Source organism: Elgaria multicarinata, chromosome 3, assembly GCF_023053635.1.
Source record: "Elgaria multicarinata webbii isolate HBS135686 ecotype San Diego chromosome 3, rElgMul1.1.pri, whole genome shotgun sequence".
NCBI classification, from domain to species: domain Eukaryota; kingdom Metazoa; phylum Chordata; class Lepidosauria; order Squamata; family Anguidae; genus Elgaria; species Elgaria multicarinata.
The window spans coordinates 155,729,535-155,745,656 of record NC_086173.1 but is presented as its reverse complement, the minus strand read 5'-3'; the positions used below and the strand labels follow the sequence as shown (position 1 = coordinate 155,745,656).

The window sequence follows — 16,122 nt, the reverse complement described above, 5'->3', positions numbered from 1 at the left end:
ACTGGGAACATTAAATCGTTGTTATAGGAACGTAAGGTACAAGGTGTATATATGGGGAAGAGATTGATGCCGGGATTCTTTCTTCCAGGTGATACTCAGCACAGAAAATCAATACACTATACTTTTTTAAAATACGTATTTTAATTGAACTTTCATGTTAATGTAGTAAAATACACAATCATTTCATATGAAACAAATTGTACTACAGTTACATCCCATAAATATGATCACTGACATTAAAATTGATAAAGAGGTTAAAAGTGACATAATAAAATTAAATACATCCTATATCAAAATATTAAACATTTTTTAAACAGGTTCACCTTAGGGTGACTATATGAAAAGGAGGATAGGGCTTCTATAGTTGTATAGAAAAGGGAATTTCAGCAGGTGTTATTTATATGCATGCAGAACCTGGTGAAATTCCCTCTTCATCACAATTAAAGCTGCGGGAGCCCTGCCCTCTTTTGTATCTGGTCACTCTAGTATAGCTGGAATATAGGTAGAGTTGCTCCAGAGTGGCCAATTTGTACATGGCAGAATACGAAAGGTAACATTTTTCATCAGAGGGCCAATACGTAAAACATCTTCTGGTATGGCTGAGATATATTGATGATGTATTTAACATTTGGCGGGGAAATGGGGAGGACTTGAAACAATTTATAACGAGGGTAAATTCTAAGGATGAAAATGTTAAATTTGATATTCAGTTTAACACCCTAGAAATTCATTTCTTAGACTTAAAAGTGAAGGAGGGAGAACATCTTATTACCTCCATTTACAGAAAACCCACTGATGTTCCCAGATATCTGAGCTACAATAGCTCCCGTCCCTGCTCTCTAAGAAATATCCTCTGATATGGACAGTTCTTAAGACTCAAACGTAACTGTTCAGATTTCAGACAAGAATCTCAGACAGTCTTTGCAGTTAAGAGAAAAAGGGTACCCCTATGCTGTAATTGCACAAAGCCTCCAAAAAGCAGAGAAAAAGCCGTGGGTAGAGCTTTTAGCATAAAAGAACACAACACCTTCAGACCAAATCCACTGCAGTTTAACATATGATTATATGACCAACCACCTGCAAGGAAGCATCAGGAGACACTGCACATAGTCAGCACTTCCCTGGGTGTCAAGAGAAACCAATGAGTCTCCTTTAAAAGAACCAGGAACATAAGAAACTTACTGATCAAAAGTGAATTCAAAGTACATCCAGTGTGGTGTAAGTGTTGGACTGGGAGTTGGGAGATCAGTGTTAGAGCAGTGCGACAGTGGAATCAGCTACCTAGGGAGGTTGTGGGCTCTCCCACACTAGAGGCATTCAAGAGGCAGCTGGACAACCATCTGTCAGGGATGCTTTAGGGTGGATTCCTGCATTGAGCAGGGGGTTGGACTCGATGGCCTTGTAGGCCCCTTCCAACTCTGCTATTCTATGATTCTATGATTCTATGATCCGGGTTCTAGTCCCCACTCGGCCATGGAAACCCACTGGGTGACTTTGGGCCAGTCACAGACTCCCAGCCCAACCTACCTCACAGGGTTGTTGTTGTGAGGATAAAATGGAAAGGAGGATTATGTACACCGCCTTGGGTTTAAATGCAGCAATAAAAATAATACATGACAGAAGTTCACCCAATATTTTACCTGGTGCCACCATGCCTTACTTCTTATCTGGAAATTACAGGTGAATTCCATTTTATTCCTTTGATCATAACAATGCTGTGAGTTTAAAATTCAGACAGGGATGATCCGGTGGACATAAAGGTCATCATCCATGTGTACACTGCTGCTATTGCAAATACGCCTCCGAAGCCACAGAATTCACAAATCCCTCTGACCAGCAGAAACATTTTTGAGTCATTTCACCATCTGCAGCAGTGCTGCTGTCATTTATGCTATCCCATGTAAATACCCTAAGATTTATGTAGGCAATCAGAAGTCTAAAAAGATGCATAGGAGAGTACCTGAGCAACATAAAAAAACAATGGGTCAGGTGCTCCATTAGTAAACCATTTTGTAGAAACAGCATTCTTACGCAGATTTAAAATTTGGGGCACTGGATAGACTTAATACACAAACAGCTACTACTAAGAAGGGAAATAGAATAGATTCTGTATCCAAGTGGTTTGAATGAAGATCTAGAATTTTTACCGCTCCTGCAACTCAGCAACTATTTGCAGACTCTCTCCTACAATAGCAGCAGTGTGCCTCACTATGACACTTTGGACTTATCACAACTATATGGAAACACCTGGCAGAGCCCCCACCCCACCCCAAAATGAACAATAATATAAGGATGGATTTGAATGTTACTCTTCTGAATCGCCACAGATTATCACAGGAGACAATGATCTTGCTAGAGGATATTCTGCAGACACTATCTTTTAACAAGTAAAGATTTGTACATTACACTTCTGTTGGAAACTAGTTTTATACGATTTTATTAATAAAATCATAATAAGGTTATAATAAGGATGAACTTTGCCCTGAAACAATCTATAATTAATTAATTAATTAATTAAATTTCTATACCGCCCAATAGCCGGAGCTATAATATGGAATAATGTGCATCTCCTCCTAAATTACCTATCGGCTTCTTGGAAGTTAACACATGGATCTTCAGAGCCCTTATGACAGCCCAAAGACACATTGGAAGGATAAATTCACACCTCCCACAATGCAATGGATCAAGGACCTAATAACATTATCAACTTTTGAACGAGTGTTAGAGAGATGCAACTTGCAAGTGGATAAATATACGGATATTTGGTCTGCTTTTCTTGAAACCTTTGTATAATTCTCTCCCTTCCACCACCCCCCTGCGTCATATGATGGAAATGATAATTCTATATACAAAATGTATGGGTGGTTCTCCCCCCCCCCCACATTTTTCACAATGTATTTTCTGTTTTGTTTGTTGACATTCACAATATTTTTTTTTAAAAAAATGATTTTATTAATTCCACATGTGTATAGGCCCTAGTGTTACTGTGCAATGTTAAAAGTTTTAAAACTTACATATGGGCAATGTGCCTAGTTAACGTAATAACAAAAACATATTTTAATGTTATGTGTTATCCTAATGTATTTAAATGTGTTATTAACGTTACAGCCCCCTGAGGAAGACCTTTGACTAAAGTGCAGGCCGAAATGTGTCGGGCTTCGTGAAAATAAATTATTTGCATCCTGAGAACCCGTTTCTCCTTTTTTCTGACCTTGGCTTGGGAGCAACCCTCCTTTTGTTTTTGGTGAGAGAAAGAGTGACCAGGAGACAGAGGCTGGGCGGAATCTCTGGCAGTTTATTGTTGGGTTGTGAATTGTGGGTTGTTCATGGTTAACAAACCATGGTTTGTTAGAACAAACTGGGTTTCAGGTAAGACAAAAATAAACGTTTCAACAACAACCGCCCAGAGAGTTGTGAACCGCCCAGAGAGCTCCGGCTATTGGGTGGTATAGAAATGTAATAAATAAATAAACAAACAAACCCACAATTCAAAGGCCTATATTTAACCTACACTTAACCTTGAGTATGGGTTCAGTGTGGTTTGTCGTGTGGTTTGAACCAGGGATATTGCTGTCGGGAAAATCCATCTCCCCACCCGCTTTTGCCCAGCATTTGGCCGCACTGAAGACTCCTAAAGCGAAACAACTGCAGAGGCAGAATTGGAGGGGGACAGATTCTGAGGTCTGCAACGAATGCTGCCTGATCCAAAGGGTGCCACAAAGGTTTCTAACCCACAAACAAGATTCTGCATTCCTTTGATGAACACGCACTGATCACGGAAACGGGGAGAGCTTGGACTGCTAACAAAACCGCTTTCTCCAGCAACGGAGGAGCCATTGGGAAAGGCAGCAGAGCTGGGGGGTTGGGGGGAATCCTCTGCTTAAGCCCTGTGCCAGGCTTTACTTCAATGGGTCTCCTCGAAGTAGGACTAACATCGGACCCAACGCAAGCTCTCAGCCATTATACATCCTTCCCCACCCACTCCTTCCATTTACTCCTCTCCCCAACAAAGTTCCTGCCACAAGACACGAGCCCGCCTTCAGAGGCGCTACTGCCGGAGCAGACATCTTGGTAAGCCAGGATGCAAAAGCGAACTTCCTTTCCCCCTCCGGCCTCCCTAACCTGCCTAGCAACTGCTGACGGAGACGAGGACGCCATTGCCTCATTGGCCTAAAGTTTCCGCTCGGCATTCCTGGAGAGGGGCCTCTCCACCCGCGCGCCCAAAACCGGGTTCTGCAGAGGAGCGGGCGGGAGAGAGAGAGGCTCTTTTGGGGGGTTTGGGATCCGTTCGTCCCGGGAGAGGCTCCTGCCACAGGGGCGCTTTGTGCTCCTGCGGGTGGGAAGGGGCTCTTCTGCTGGGTGGGGGCTGCTGAGCGCAGTACCTCCGGGGGCTAAAATAAACCCCCTCCCCGTTTGCAAAGGAGGAGGAGAAGAAATTGCTTGCAGGGGCTGAGAGACGCTTAGCCCCGCGGCAAACCCTGGGGCTCCCTGGGACGGGGCTCAGCTTCGGCCCAGCTGTATGAGCGATATCCAGAGTCGAGCCTAGCGATATAAGGACCCCCGGCTTGCAAGGGAGTCCGTTCTGCGAGCGTCAGCACACGAGCGAGTTCAGCACCCGTGCCAGGAGGAGGTAAGTGCCGTTGATTTATTTAGCAATTAAATCGCCTCCGGTAATCGTTTAAAACTCATAGGCCTGGGTTCAGACAACACACCAAACCATGCTGCTTAACCACAAAATGGTGAATGCATTCTCTTAACTATTTGGTGGTTAAGCAGCATGGTTTAGCGTGTTGTCTGAACCCAGGCCATAAATTATCCGCTGAAGCCATAACAAAGGCACAGCAGCAGTGGGAGCGAAATCCCGGAAGGGTAACCTTTTGCAAACTTCGTGTTGGGAGCTAAATCCGGGGGAGAGAATCCAGCAAGCGCTTCATTTCTTGCAGCCTTGCTCTAGCAGGGATTCCCGGATTGTTGAAGAGAACCTCAGCCGCATATTTCAATGGAACCCAAGTTTAGGAATGAACTGTTTTAATTGTTTTTACTGCTTTTAAATTATATATTGTTTTAACTTGGTTCGTGGTTTAATTTGTTTTTAGCTGTGTATATTTATTGTTTTATACTGTATGCTTTTATCTGTACGCTGCCCTGAGATCTTAATGATATAGGGCGGGATACAAATGTTTTAAATAAATAATACCAAGCAATAGAAGCAATTCAAGGCACACTACTTCACTGTGCAAGCCCAGCTCATGGAAGATTCCGCTTATAAACAGAAAAAGTGTAGGCTAGCTTTAGTTTGGGGGCAGTGTAGGCTAAGGTTTTAGGCCTTATAGATACATTCGTAAAATAAAAGCTCAGAGAAAGGACTTGCACCAAGTTTAAGAATACATCTCAATAAGGGTTAAAAAAAAACCTAACACAAAAAAAGGGCTCAGCCCTTGAAAACTACATTCCTTCTTAAATTAGATACTGGCCTCATTCAGAAGACATTTTAAACCATGGCTTTAACCATGGTGGTTAAGCCTGAAAGCCAGGCTGTGTTCAGAAGTCACTTCAGGTCCTTTAACCATGGTGAATAAGGTTTTATTTTGTTATTACATTTATAGCCTACCTTTTTATCTCTTGCAGTGAACCCAGAGTGGCTTGCATGATCCTCCTCCTCTCCTTTTCATTCTCACAACCATCCTCTGGGATAGCTTAGGCTGAGAGTCACCCTGCGAGCTTCATGGCCATGTGGGGATTAGAACTTTGATCCCCCAAATCCACTACATCACATTACCTCTCCCTAGGTAATGTAGGAAATGTAACTATTGTTGCACCGACTGGATTACAGTGACCACAGTGCTATCAGATTTAATATATATTCAGGTGGAAAATTGCCAGGCAATCCAGCATTTCCCTTAAAAAGAAGAAACTTTTCTAAAATTAGGGAACAGGTGAAAAGTAAAATGAAAGTGGGACTGAAGAGGATTAAATCCCTTCAAAATGCTTGGAGGTTACTCAAAACTACAATAATAGAAGCTCAGCTCAAATGTGTACCACAAGTTAAGAAAGGTAGCAAGATATCACTGGCATGGTTAATGAGCAGTGTCAAGGAATTATTGCCACCAATTTTTAAAAAGAGATCCGGGTGGGGTTGGAATCCAGGAAATTACACGCCAGTTAGCTTAATTTTTTTTTCAAGGTGACAGACTTGACCTTGGGGGAGCTAGGGGTGGCAACGGCCGACAGAAAGCTCTGGCGTGGGCTGGTCCATGAAGTCACGAAGAGTCGGAAACGACTGAACGAATAAACAACAAAAAGTAAGCATATAGAAGGTCAAGCCCTGTTTGGGGGGGGGAAATCAACATGGCTTCTGCATAAGTAAGTCCTGTCTTACTAAACTTTTAAAGTTTTTTGAGAGTGTCAATAAACATATAGACAAGGGTGATCCATTAGACATTGTTTACATGGATTTCCAAAAGGCTCTCCATAAAATCCCTCACCAAAGACTTCTGAGCAAACTTAGCAGTCATGGAATCAGATGAGAGGTCCTGTTATGGATCAGTGACTGGTTAAAAACCAGAAAGCATAGATGAGGGATAAATGGCAAATTCTTCCACTGGAGAAGTGTAAATGGGGCATCCCACAGGGATTTGTATTGGTAACAGTGCTTTTCAACTTGTTTATAGATGATCTGGAATAAGGATCACTTCTTAGTGAAATGGCCAAGTTTGTCAATGACAGCAAATTGTTTTGAGGGGTTAAAAAACAAAAAGGGATTGTGAGGAACTCTGAAAGGATCTCTCCAAACTTAAGAATGGAAATTAAAATTACAAACATGGTTCAGTGTAAGCAAGTGTAAAGTGATGCACATTGGGGCAAAAAAACCCCCCCAACTTCAAGTATAACCTGATGGAATCTTAGCTAGCAATGACTTACCAAGAAAGAGATCTTGGGGTTGTGGTGGACAGCTTGATAAAAATGTCAACCCAGGTGCAACTGCTGTAAAAGAGGAAGACTCCATGTTAGGCATAGTTAGGAAAGGAATTGAGAATAAAACTGCCAGTATCATACAGCCCTTATACAAATCTTTGGTGCAACCACACTTAGGGCTCATCTACACCAAGCCAGATATTCCAGTATGAAAGCAGTATATAAAAGGCAGGAGCCACACTACTGCTTTATAGCAGTATTGAAGTGCACTACAGGTTCTACACTACTGCTTTATAGTGGTACTGAAGTGCACTGACAACTGTTGGGGCCCATGACGCCTCTACACCAAGCAGGATATAACACTATGAAAGTGGTATATGGTATGTGTCAATGGGCCCCCACAGTTGTCAGTACACTTCAATACCGCTATAAAGCAGTATTTACCGCTATAAATCAGCTGCCTTTTTTATACTGCTTTCATAGTGGAATATCCCGCTTTGTGTAGATGAGCCCTTAGAATACTGTGCACAGTTCTGATCACTGCACCTATATATTGTAGAGTTGGAAAAAGTGCAGAACAGGGCAACTAAAATGATAAAGAGACTAGAGAAACTCCCCTATGAGGGAAAGTTACAAGAGCTAGGATTCTTTAGCTTGGAAGATCTCTGGGCGGTTTACAGAAGATTCTCTTTCTTCAAGGATACTTCAAAGTGTACACTGCCCACCTGGCTGCCTTCCAATAGCATTTATAAATGAATATCATTTAGGATTTCACTTAGTGTCATCCCTGTAATTAAAATGATTAAGAGATTGGAGCATCTCCCCTATGAAGGAAGGTTACAATGGCTAGGATTGTTTAGCCTGGAAAAATGGTAAGGAAAGACTGATAGAGGTGTATAAAATTATACATGGTGTGGGAAAAGTGGGTAGGGAGGCATTTTTCTTCCTCTATCATGACACAAGGTCATCACTAGTGAGAGATTCAAGACAGATGAAAGGAGGGACATCTTCACACATATTCTATGATTCTATGATTTTCTGCTCTCCCTCATGAGCCATGGACCCACACTCCCTGCCATGCTTTATTTATTTATTTGTTACATTTCTGTACCGCCCAATAGCCAAAGCTCTCTGGGCAGTTCACAAAAATTAAAATCATCAAGTACAATTCAAGGTATGAAACAAGCCACAATATAAAACACAATATAAAAGCACAGTCAGGATAAAACTGAGAAGGAATGCAGAGATTTATACAGATTTAAAATACAAATTTAAAACATCGAAGTTAAAAGGTGAAGATGGTAAGCTGTTAAAATACTGGGAAAATAAAAAGGTCTTCACCTGGTGTCAAAAAGAGTATAACGTAGGTGCCAGGCAAACCTCTCTAGGGAGCTTATCCCACATTTGGGGTGCCACAGCAGAGAAGGCCCTCCTCCTGGTATCCACCTGCCTCACTTCCTTTGGCAGGGGATCACGGAGAAGGACCCCTGAAGGCGATCTTAGGATCTGGGCAGATACATATGGGAGGAGGTGTTCCTCCAGATCACCTGGCTCCACTGTCTACTTCCTGGCTAATCTGGTTGACTCCTCAGATCCATCCTGAGGGAATAAAACAAAATGCATCAGGCACTGACCTGCCTAAACAAAGGGGGGTACACTAGTGACGTGTGTGTGTGTGTGTGTGTGTGTGTGTGTGTGTGTGTTCAAGGAGAGTCACAGGGCTGCAGTGGTGAGATCAAAACCAGCTGGACATCAGGAAAAACTTCCTGACTGTTAGAGCAGTACGACAATGGAATCAGTTACCTAGGGAGGTTGTGGGCTCTCCCACCCTAGAGGCCTTCAAGAGGCAGCTGGACAACCATCTGTCAGGGATGCTTTAGGGTGGATTCCTGCATTGAGCAGGGGGTTGGACTCGATGGCCTCGTAGGCCCCTTCCAACTCTGCTTTTCTATGATTCTATGAAAACTATGAGCCAGGGGAATTAAGAAAAACAAGAACAACATATCTGGCATTTAGCAGCAGGACCAGAGTTTGCCAGATTGTTGTGTAGATTTGTGGGTGGGTGGAAGCATAAGTTGAACCTGGGAAGAAGCAATCTATCCTGAGGAGAAAAGTTGTTCACATGAATTGTTTCATGCAATTAATGTTTCTCGCCCAAATTTACAGATTGTCCACAAGGGCAATTAGGGGTGATTTAGGACAGTCAGGCTGTCTTGACAATGGTGGCCAGGGTGGCACTGAGGATTACTCAGGGCCTCGCTGGAGAAAGAGACAGAAAAGTCTTGTGTAGTGAATCTGGAACAAGAGTTTGAGTATAAATGTCCTTGTAGCCATGTTTCAGGGGAGGGCAACAAAGATGATAGAGGGATTTGAAAACATGACCCATGAGGACAGGCTGATGGAACTTATGGTCTGCTTATTCTCTTGTGCAGGTTCAGGGTTAAAGAGGCAGGCCCTCCATATTGCCTGGGGAGAGGCAATCTAAAACTTAGGATATTCAGTCTAGAGAACAGGAGGCTGAGGGGAGTCATGTTTGCACTGTTCAGGTACATAAAAGGGTGCCAAAGGGATGATGGTCAAGAACTATTTTCCATTTAAAAGGGGGTTGGATCAATTCCTGGAGGCGAAGGCTATCAATGGCTTCTAGTCCTGATGGCTATGTGCTCCCTCCAGTATCCGAGACAGTAAGCCTGTGTGTACCAGTTGCTGGGGAACATGGGTGTGAGGATGCTGTTGCACCGTGTCCTGCTTTGTGGGTCCCTGGCCAATGGCTGGTTGGCCACTGTGTGAACAGAGTGCTGGACTAGATGGACTCTTGGTCTGATCCAGCAGGGCTCTACTTACGTTCTTAATTGCTTTTCCTGCACATGCAGAGTGTTGGTCTAGATAATCCTTGTGGTCCCTTATAGCTCCACAATTCTATGGTCTGCTTATTCTCTTGTGCAGATTCAGAGTTAAAGAGGCAGGCCCTCCATATTGCCTGGGGAGAGGCAATATAAAATTTAAGCTGGAGGAGAAATTCCTAGAGAACTACATGGGGAGAAAGAACATTCCCTTCCTCCCCTGCAAGTTCCCTTGGGGAAAGCAGTTTTTTATTTTCTCTGCCCGTAGCAATCATAATAAATTTATTTGTTACCCGCCTCTCCCTCCGGATTGAGGAGGAGAACAACACAAATGCAACATCATGCAACCAATTAAAACATTTAAAACCAGTACATCACTAAAAGCAGCACATCATTAAAAGGCAAATTTAAAATTCAGCCGGGTAGGCCTGCCAGAAAAGATCAGTCTTTATGGCTTTCTTAAATTCCGGAAGGCTATTAAGTTGACAAATCTCTCCCGGCAAGCCATTCCACAAACTGGGAACGGCAGAAGAAAAGGTCCTCTGGGTAATAGTTGTCAGCCTTGTTTTTGTTGACTGGAGTAAATTCTTCCCAGAGGGCCTGAGTGCGCGGGGCGGATTGTACGGGAGAAGGCGATCCCGCAGGTAGCCTGGATCCAAACCATGTAGGGCTTTAAAGGTGATAACCAACACTTTATACTTCACCCGGAAACTAATTGGCAGCCCTCTGTGGGAATTTGGTGAGTTCAAAATGCGAGTGGGGTGACCTGGACTCCAGTGGTTGCTGTGGGGGGTTCGTGTCATTGGGAAATGTGGGGGTAATCTAAGGGCTAAGCTAAGAGGAAAGGAATTCCGAGAGAACAGTCCAGAGCCCTGTTACTCAAGCTGCAGGTCTCTACCAACCTTCAGGTGGGTCTCACTGCTGCAGCCTGCCCAGTGCCTCTTTGCTTGAGTGTCCTGTGCTATGACCACATCATGCACAGTGCATAGGCATGTGTGGCAGCAGGAACCAAAGAAGAACCACACTGGTTCTGACCAAGGTTCCATCTAGTCCAACATTTTGTTCGCCCAGTGGCCGACCAGCTGCCTCTGGGAAACCCACAAGCAGACACGGGAGCAATTGCACCCTCCCGCCTGTGCTCCCTGTACCTAGGCATACTGCCAATGATATTGAAGGTAGTATATAGCCATCAAGCTTCTGCTAGTTGGGCTGTGGTGGAAAAGACGCCTTGCTGCTGCTGCCCCCCCCCAAGTATCTACTTTATCCCACACTGACAACAAAGGTCCGCATAGTTAAAGCAATGGTATTCCCCGTAGTAACCTATGGCTGCGAGAGCTGGACCATAAGTAAGGCTGAGCGAAGGAAGATAGATGCTTTTGAACTGTGGCGTTGGAGGAACATTCTGAGAGTGCCTTGGACTGCAAGAAGATCAAACCAGTCCATACTCCAGGAAATAAAGCCAGACTGCTCACTTGAGGGAATGGTATTAAAGGCAAAACTGAAGGACTTTGGCCACATAATGAGAAGACAGGATACCCTGGGGAAGATGCTGATGCTAGGGAAAGTGGAAGGCAAAAGGAAGAGGGGCCGACCAAGGGCAAGATGGAGGGATGATATTCTGGAGGTGACAGACTTGACCTTGGGGAATTTAGGGGTGGCGACAGCCAACAGAAAGCTCTGGCGTGGGCTGGTCCATGAAGTCACGAAGAGTCGGAAGCGACTGAACGAATAAACAACAACAAAAAAGAGAGAGAAACCTTTGTTACTGTTCCTTATAATCTGTTTTTTGCTTTTGTGTACTGCCCAAAGATCTTCAGTTACTGGGCAGTATAGAAATGAAATAAATATAAAAATGAATAAATATGAAAGAAAGTAATTATTGTGACACATAAAAAGTTGTTGACTGCAGGGCTTAATGGCTGCCCATGTTTGAGCAGGCCTTCCCACAAGAAAGAAAGAAAATGGCAGCTGAGCAAAGCCATCCTGCAGCCCTGTTCCAGGCGTTATTGTGGCAGCGAGCGAAGATGAGGGAGCAATTTTCATCTGGCTACAAAGCAGGGAAAGACCATGAGGCTGGGAGCAGTGGAGGATTCTGGGAACAACCAATGCAGAAGAAGGTCCTTGGCTCCCAGGCGGTGGCCAAGGCAGGCGGTTCACAGGACACAACGCAGGAAAAGGAGGTGAGAGAGTTTCATCTGGAGTGCTTCCTGGGGCCGAGAATGTATGGGATGTTATCCTAAAAATGCCCACAAGGAACCTCTCCCTTTCTGTATGGTCTCCCAAGAAAGGGACGTCCCGACTGCCTCACCCCCGTCAAGGGCAGAGTGGTTCTGAGTGGAGCAGGCCCTCCTTGGGGAATCACAAGGATTAGCATTTGTAGGCACCAAAACCGCTTCACATGAACAAGCTCCTAAACTTACTGGGAAGGAGGGAGCTTGTCTCTGGGTACTTCTGTTTGTTTTTACCGGGGAGGCTTGAGACGCCTTGTTTTACTCCTCTTCTCATACCAGGATTGAGTTCAAGGACATGGAGAAATGCGGTTCTTGGCCCTTGCTAACCTGTTTATCTTCTTTCCCAATCCCTCGTCCCCCTTCCTTTCCTGGGCTCCTCACTCCAGGTGCAGGGCGTGCTGGCCAAAGCAGCCACGGATTTCCCCAAGGCACAGAACATGCCGCCAGAGGCCACGCAGGTGGTCGAGGGGATCGTACAGCCGCGTGACGGAGGGGCCGCCTCCCTGGGTAAGGCAGAGTGGAGCACATTTCAACACCGTCTCTCTTCCTCATCATCCCAGACAACCCATGGGTTAAATGATCCATTGGTTGTTGTGAAGTGAAAACTGGGCCATTGAGAGTTTATTTGGCTGGGGAAGATGCTGCATATTTAATCTAACTACACTGAAACAATCTTAACCTATTATCTGCAAAGTAACACTTTATTCCCTTCTGTAAATAATTGCTGTAAAAAGCATCTCACTTTTGTTAATCTTGAAGCGTTGTCTTTAGTAGCGATGTCAATCCTATGCCTACTCCATAGGAACCAGGCAGAATTTATAGGCTTAATAGCTGAGGCAGCTTTTCCTAATATTGAGATCTATTTAGAAGCTTTATTAAAAACAGGAGCAGAGTTCCATAGATCCAAGCCTGAAATGTTTTTTTTAAGGTGTGATTATTGTTTCATATTGTTGTATCTTCATCAACTGTCTGCAGTAAGATGTATGTATATGTATCTCTATGTTAATTGTGGTGTTACACTTATCTGCACCTTTTGAAGTGTTAATGATCATGTATTTATCAAAGATGAGTTGTTAAGTCTAATGGTGTCATTGCAATAGAATACACATTCATTTACATCACAGTAGAACCCAGTAGTGACTTAGTCATCATACTCAGACAGTTCTTTGATGTTTGTATCCTTTCCACAGTGTTCTCACAGTGGGGTTCCTCTCTTTTTTCCCTGAGGTTATCAGGCTAAGCATTCTTGTCTGCTGACAGACATTTCTTTCTGATAGAAATTGATTGTGTGATCCTATGCCTAGGGAGGGTTAAAATTCCGTTTATCACTCAGATCAGTTCTACTGATCATCAGATGCTAGTCAATATATTTGGGAAAATACTGATCCCTACTACATATTTTCTCCTCATTTAGTCAAAACAGACAATTGACTGGGTTTGTTCCCTGAGTTGAGAATCTGTTCCTCCCTAATCAGATTTCTCTTTTTATTCCTTAGGTGATGAGAAGGACTGCAATAAAGAGAGGAAGCAGCAGAAAAGGAAAGGAAAAGTGAAACGGAAGTGGGAGGACAAATCTTGTGCTCCTCAAGAAGCTGAACACCAAAAAATTATCACCGGAGAGAAAATATACCCATGCTTGGAGTGTGGGAAACAGTTCAGTCGCAACTCAGACCTTACACTGCATCAGCAATTCCACGAAGGCAAGAACCACTATAAATATTCAGAATATGAAAAGAGCTTCCATCAGACCATTTTCCTTATATCACATCAAAAAATTCTCGCAGACAAGAAGCGCTATGAAACAGAGTGTGGAAAAAGTTTAATTCCTAGAAGAAGCCTTAGATCGCATCAAAGACTACACATAGGGGAAAAGCCATATAAATGCTCGGATTGCGGAAACAGTTTCAGCAGTAGCGAAACCCTTAAAGAACATGAAAGTATTCACACAGGCGAGAAGCCCTATGAATGCTTCAATTGTGGAAAGAGTTTTAGTCAAATAAAAAACCTTAGAGAGCATCAAAGAATCCATACTAACAAAAAACGTTTTAAATGTTTAGAGTGTGGAAAGAGCTTTCATGGCAGCACAAACCTGAAAATACATCAAAGAATTCACACAGGGGAGAAGCCCTATAAATGTTCTCAATGTGAAAAGAGCTTCAGTCGTAATGACCAGCTTAAAAAACATCAAGTAACCCACACAGGCGTGAAGCCCTATAATTGCCTTGAATGTGGAAAAAGCTTCAGTTGCAGCGCACATCTTAAAACACATCAAATAACCCATACAGGAGAGAAGCCCCATAAATGCTCTGAGTGTGAAAAGAGCTTCAGTCGTAGCACACACCTGAAGAGGCATCAAAGAATTCACACAGGAGAGAAGCCATATGAATGCTCAGAGTGTGGAAAGAGTTTCAGCGCTAGCAGTATCCTTAAATCGCATCTAAGAATCCACACAGGGGAGAAGCCCTATAAATGTTCTGAATGCGGAAATTGTTTTAGTGAGAGCTATACACTTCGCGAGCATAAAAGAATCCATACAGGGGAGAAGCCATTTAAATGCTCTGAGTGTGGAAAGACATTCCGTCATAATACACTTTTTAAAAGACATCAAAAAATCCACACAGCTGAGGACCCATATATATGCTCTGAATGTGGGAAGACTTTTAGTCACAGCGGAAACCTTAAAGCACATCAAAAAATTCACTCTGGAGAGAAGCCTTATAAATGCTCTGAGTGTGGAAAGAGTTTTACTGATAACAGAAGCCTTAAATCACATGAAACAATTCATACTGGCAGGAAACCATATATGTGTTCTGAGTGTGGAAAAACGTTTAGTCTCAGTAGAAGCCTTAAAAGACATCAAATAATCCACACAGGAGAGAAGCCCTATAAATGTTCTGAGTGTGGAAAAGGTTTTGGTCTTAGTAGAAATCTTAAAAGACATCTAATGAATCACACTGGGGAGAAGCCCTATAAATGTTTGGAGTGCGGACGTAGTTTTATTGAGAGCTACACACTTCGTGAGCATCAAAAAATTCATACAGGAGAGAAGCCTTATAAATGCACTGAGTGCGGAAAGAGCTTCAGTCGTAGAACACACTTGCAAACACATCAAAGAATTCATACAGGCATGAAGCCCTATCAATGCTCTGATTGTGGAAAGAGCTTCAGTCGGAGTGCACACCTGAAGAGACATCAAAGAATTCACACAGGTGAGAAGCCCTATACATGCTCGGAATGTGGAAAGGGTTTCAATGCTAGCAGTAACTTTAAAGCACATCAAAGAATTCACAGTGGGGAGAAACCTTATAAATGTGCTGAGTGTGGAAAGAGTTTCAGTATTCGCAGAACACTTGTAGAACATCAAAGAATACACACAAGTGAGAAACCCTAGAATGCTGAAGAGTGGAATGAGCTTTTGTCAAAGTACAAATCTTAGATCACATCAAAGAATACACTCAGAAGAATTCTGTAAATCCTAGTAATAACTGGAATGTCGGAGGTCAAATGGAGCATGGCTGTTCGTTTTAAAAGATTCAAATCCAGGAAGAAGCATATCAATAATTGGAGAGTTTGTTTGACTAATCATATCTTAGTTGTGATTCAGTGCTCGATATATGGTGGCCACTTCCATTGCCATGGCTGAGTTCAGTTGGGAGGCAAATCTTACGAAGCGTCCAAGTAGCCTTATGTTTAGGCACCGATGTGGTCACTTGTCATGAACAAATGTTGCCTCCCTGTATGTATGTGCACCCACATAGCCAGTACACAGGCATCTGTCCTCATGGCTATGTGCTCAGAGGGCATATTGTGAGCAAGGGGACTCTGTATTTCAGACGAATTGTACCATGGGTTTGTAGCTTGAAATGCAGCATTAGGTGTATTATTATTATTATTATTATTATTATTATTATTATTATTATTATTATCATCTCCCCGTGTTGACAGCTTGGTGCAGTTATGTGTTTAGTTAAACTACACATTGCTTTCTGTTTTGTCTGGTCCTTGTCAAAAATCTAGTTTCCCATTTAAAAGGAGCAGAAAGAGACTGCTGGGTGGCTGGACAGCAGCTTCTGCATATGACTCTGTCCCTTTTGTTTACTTTCCGTTAATCCTGCATTGTCCATTTGACTAGT

General features: G+C 43.2%; 1 protein-coding gene across 1 annotated transcript in view; it reads left to right on the top strand.

Moving 5' to 3' along the window:
• LOC134395598 (zinc finger protein 91-like) overlaps positions 1–16,122 on the top strand; it is a 33,967-nt gene extending 17,845 nt beyond the window's left edge. Inside the window, exons 5-7 of the mRNA XM_063121756.1 lie at positions 11,696–11,938; positions 12,376–12,496; positions 13,486–16,122. Coding sequence (XP_062977826.1) covers positions 11,696–11,938; positions 12,376–12,496; positions 13,486–15,380 — 2,259 coding nt within the window. The 3' untranslated portion in view covers positions 15,381–16,122. The remainder of the gene's footprint in view (positions 1–11,695; positions 11,939–12,375; positions 12,497–13,485) is intronic.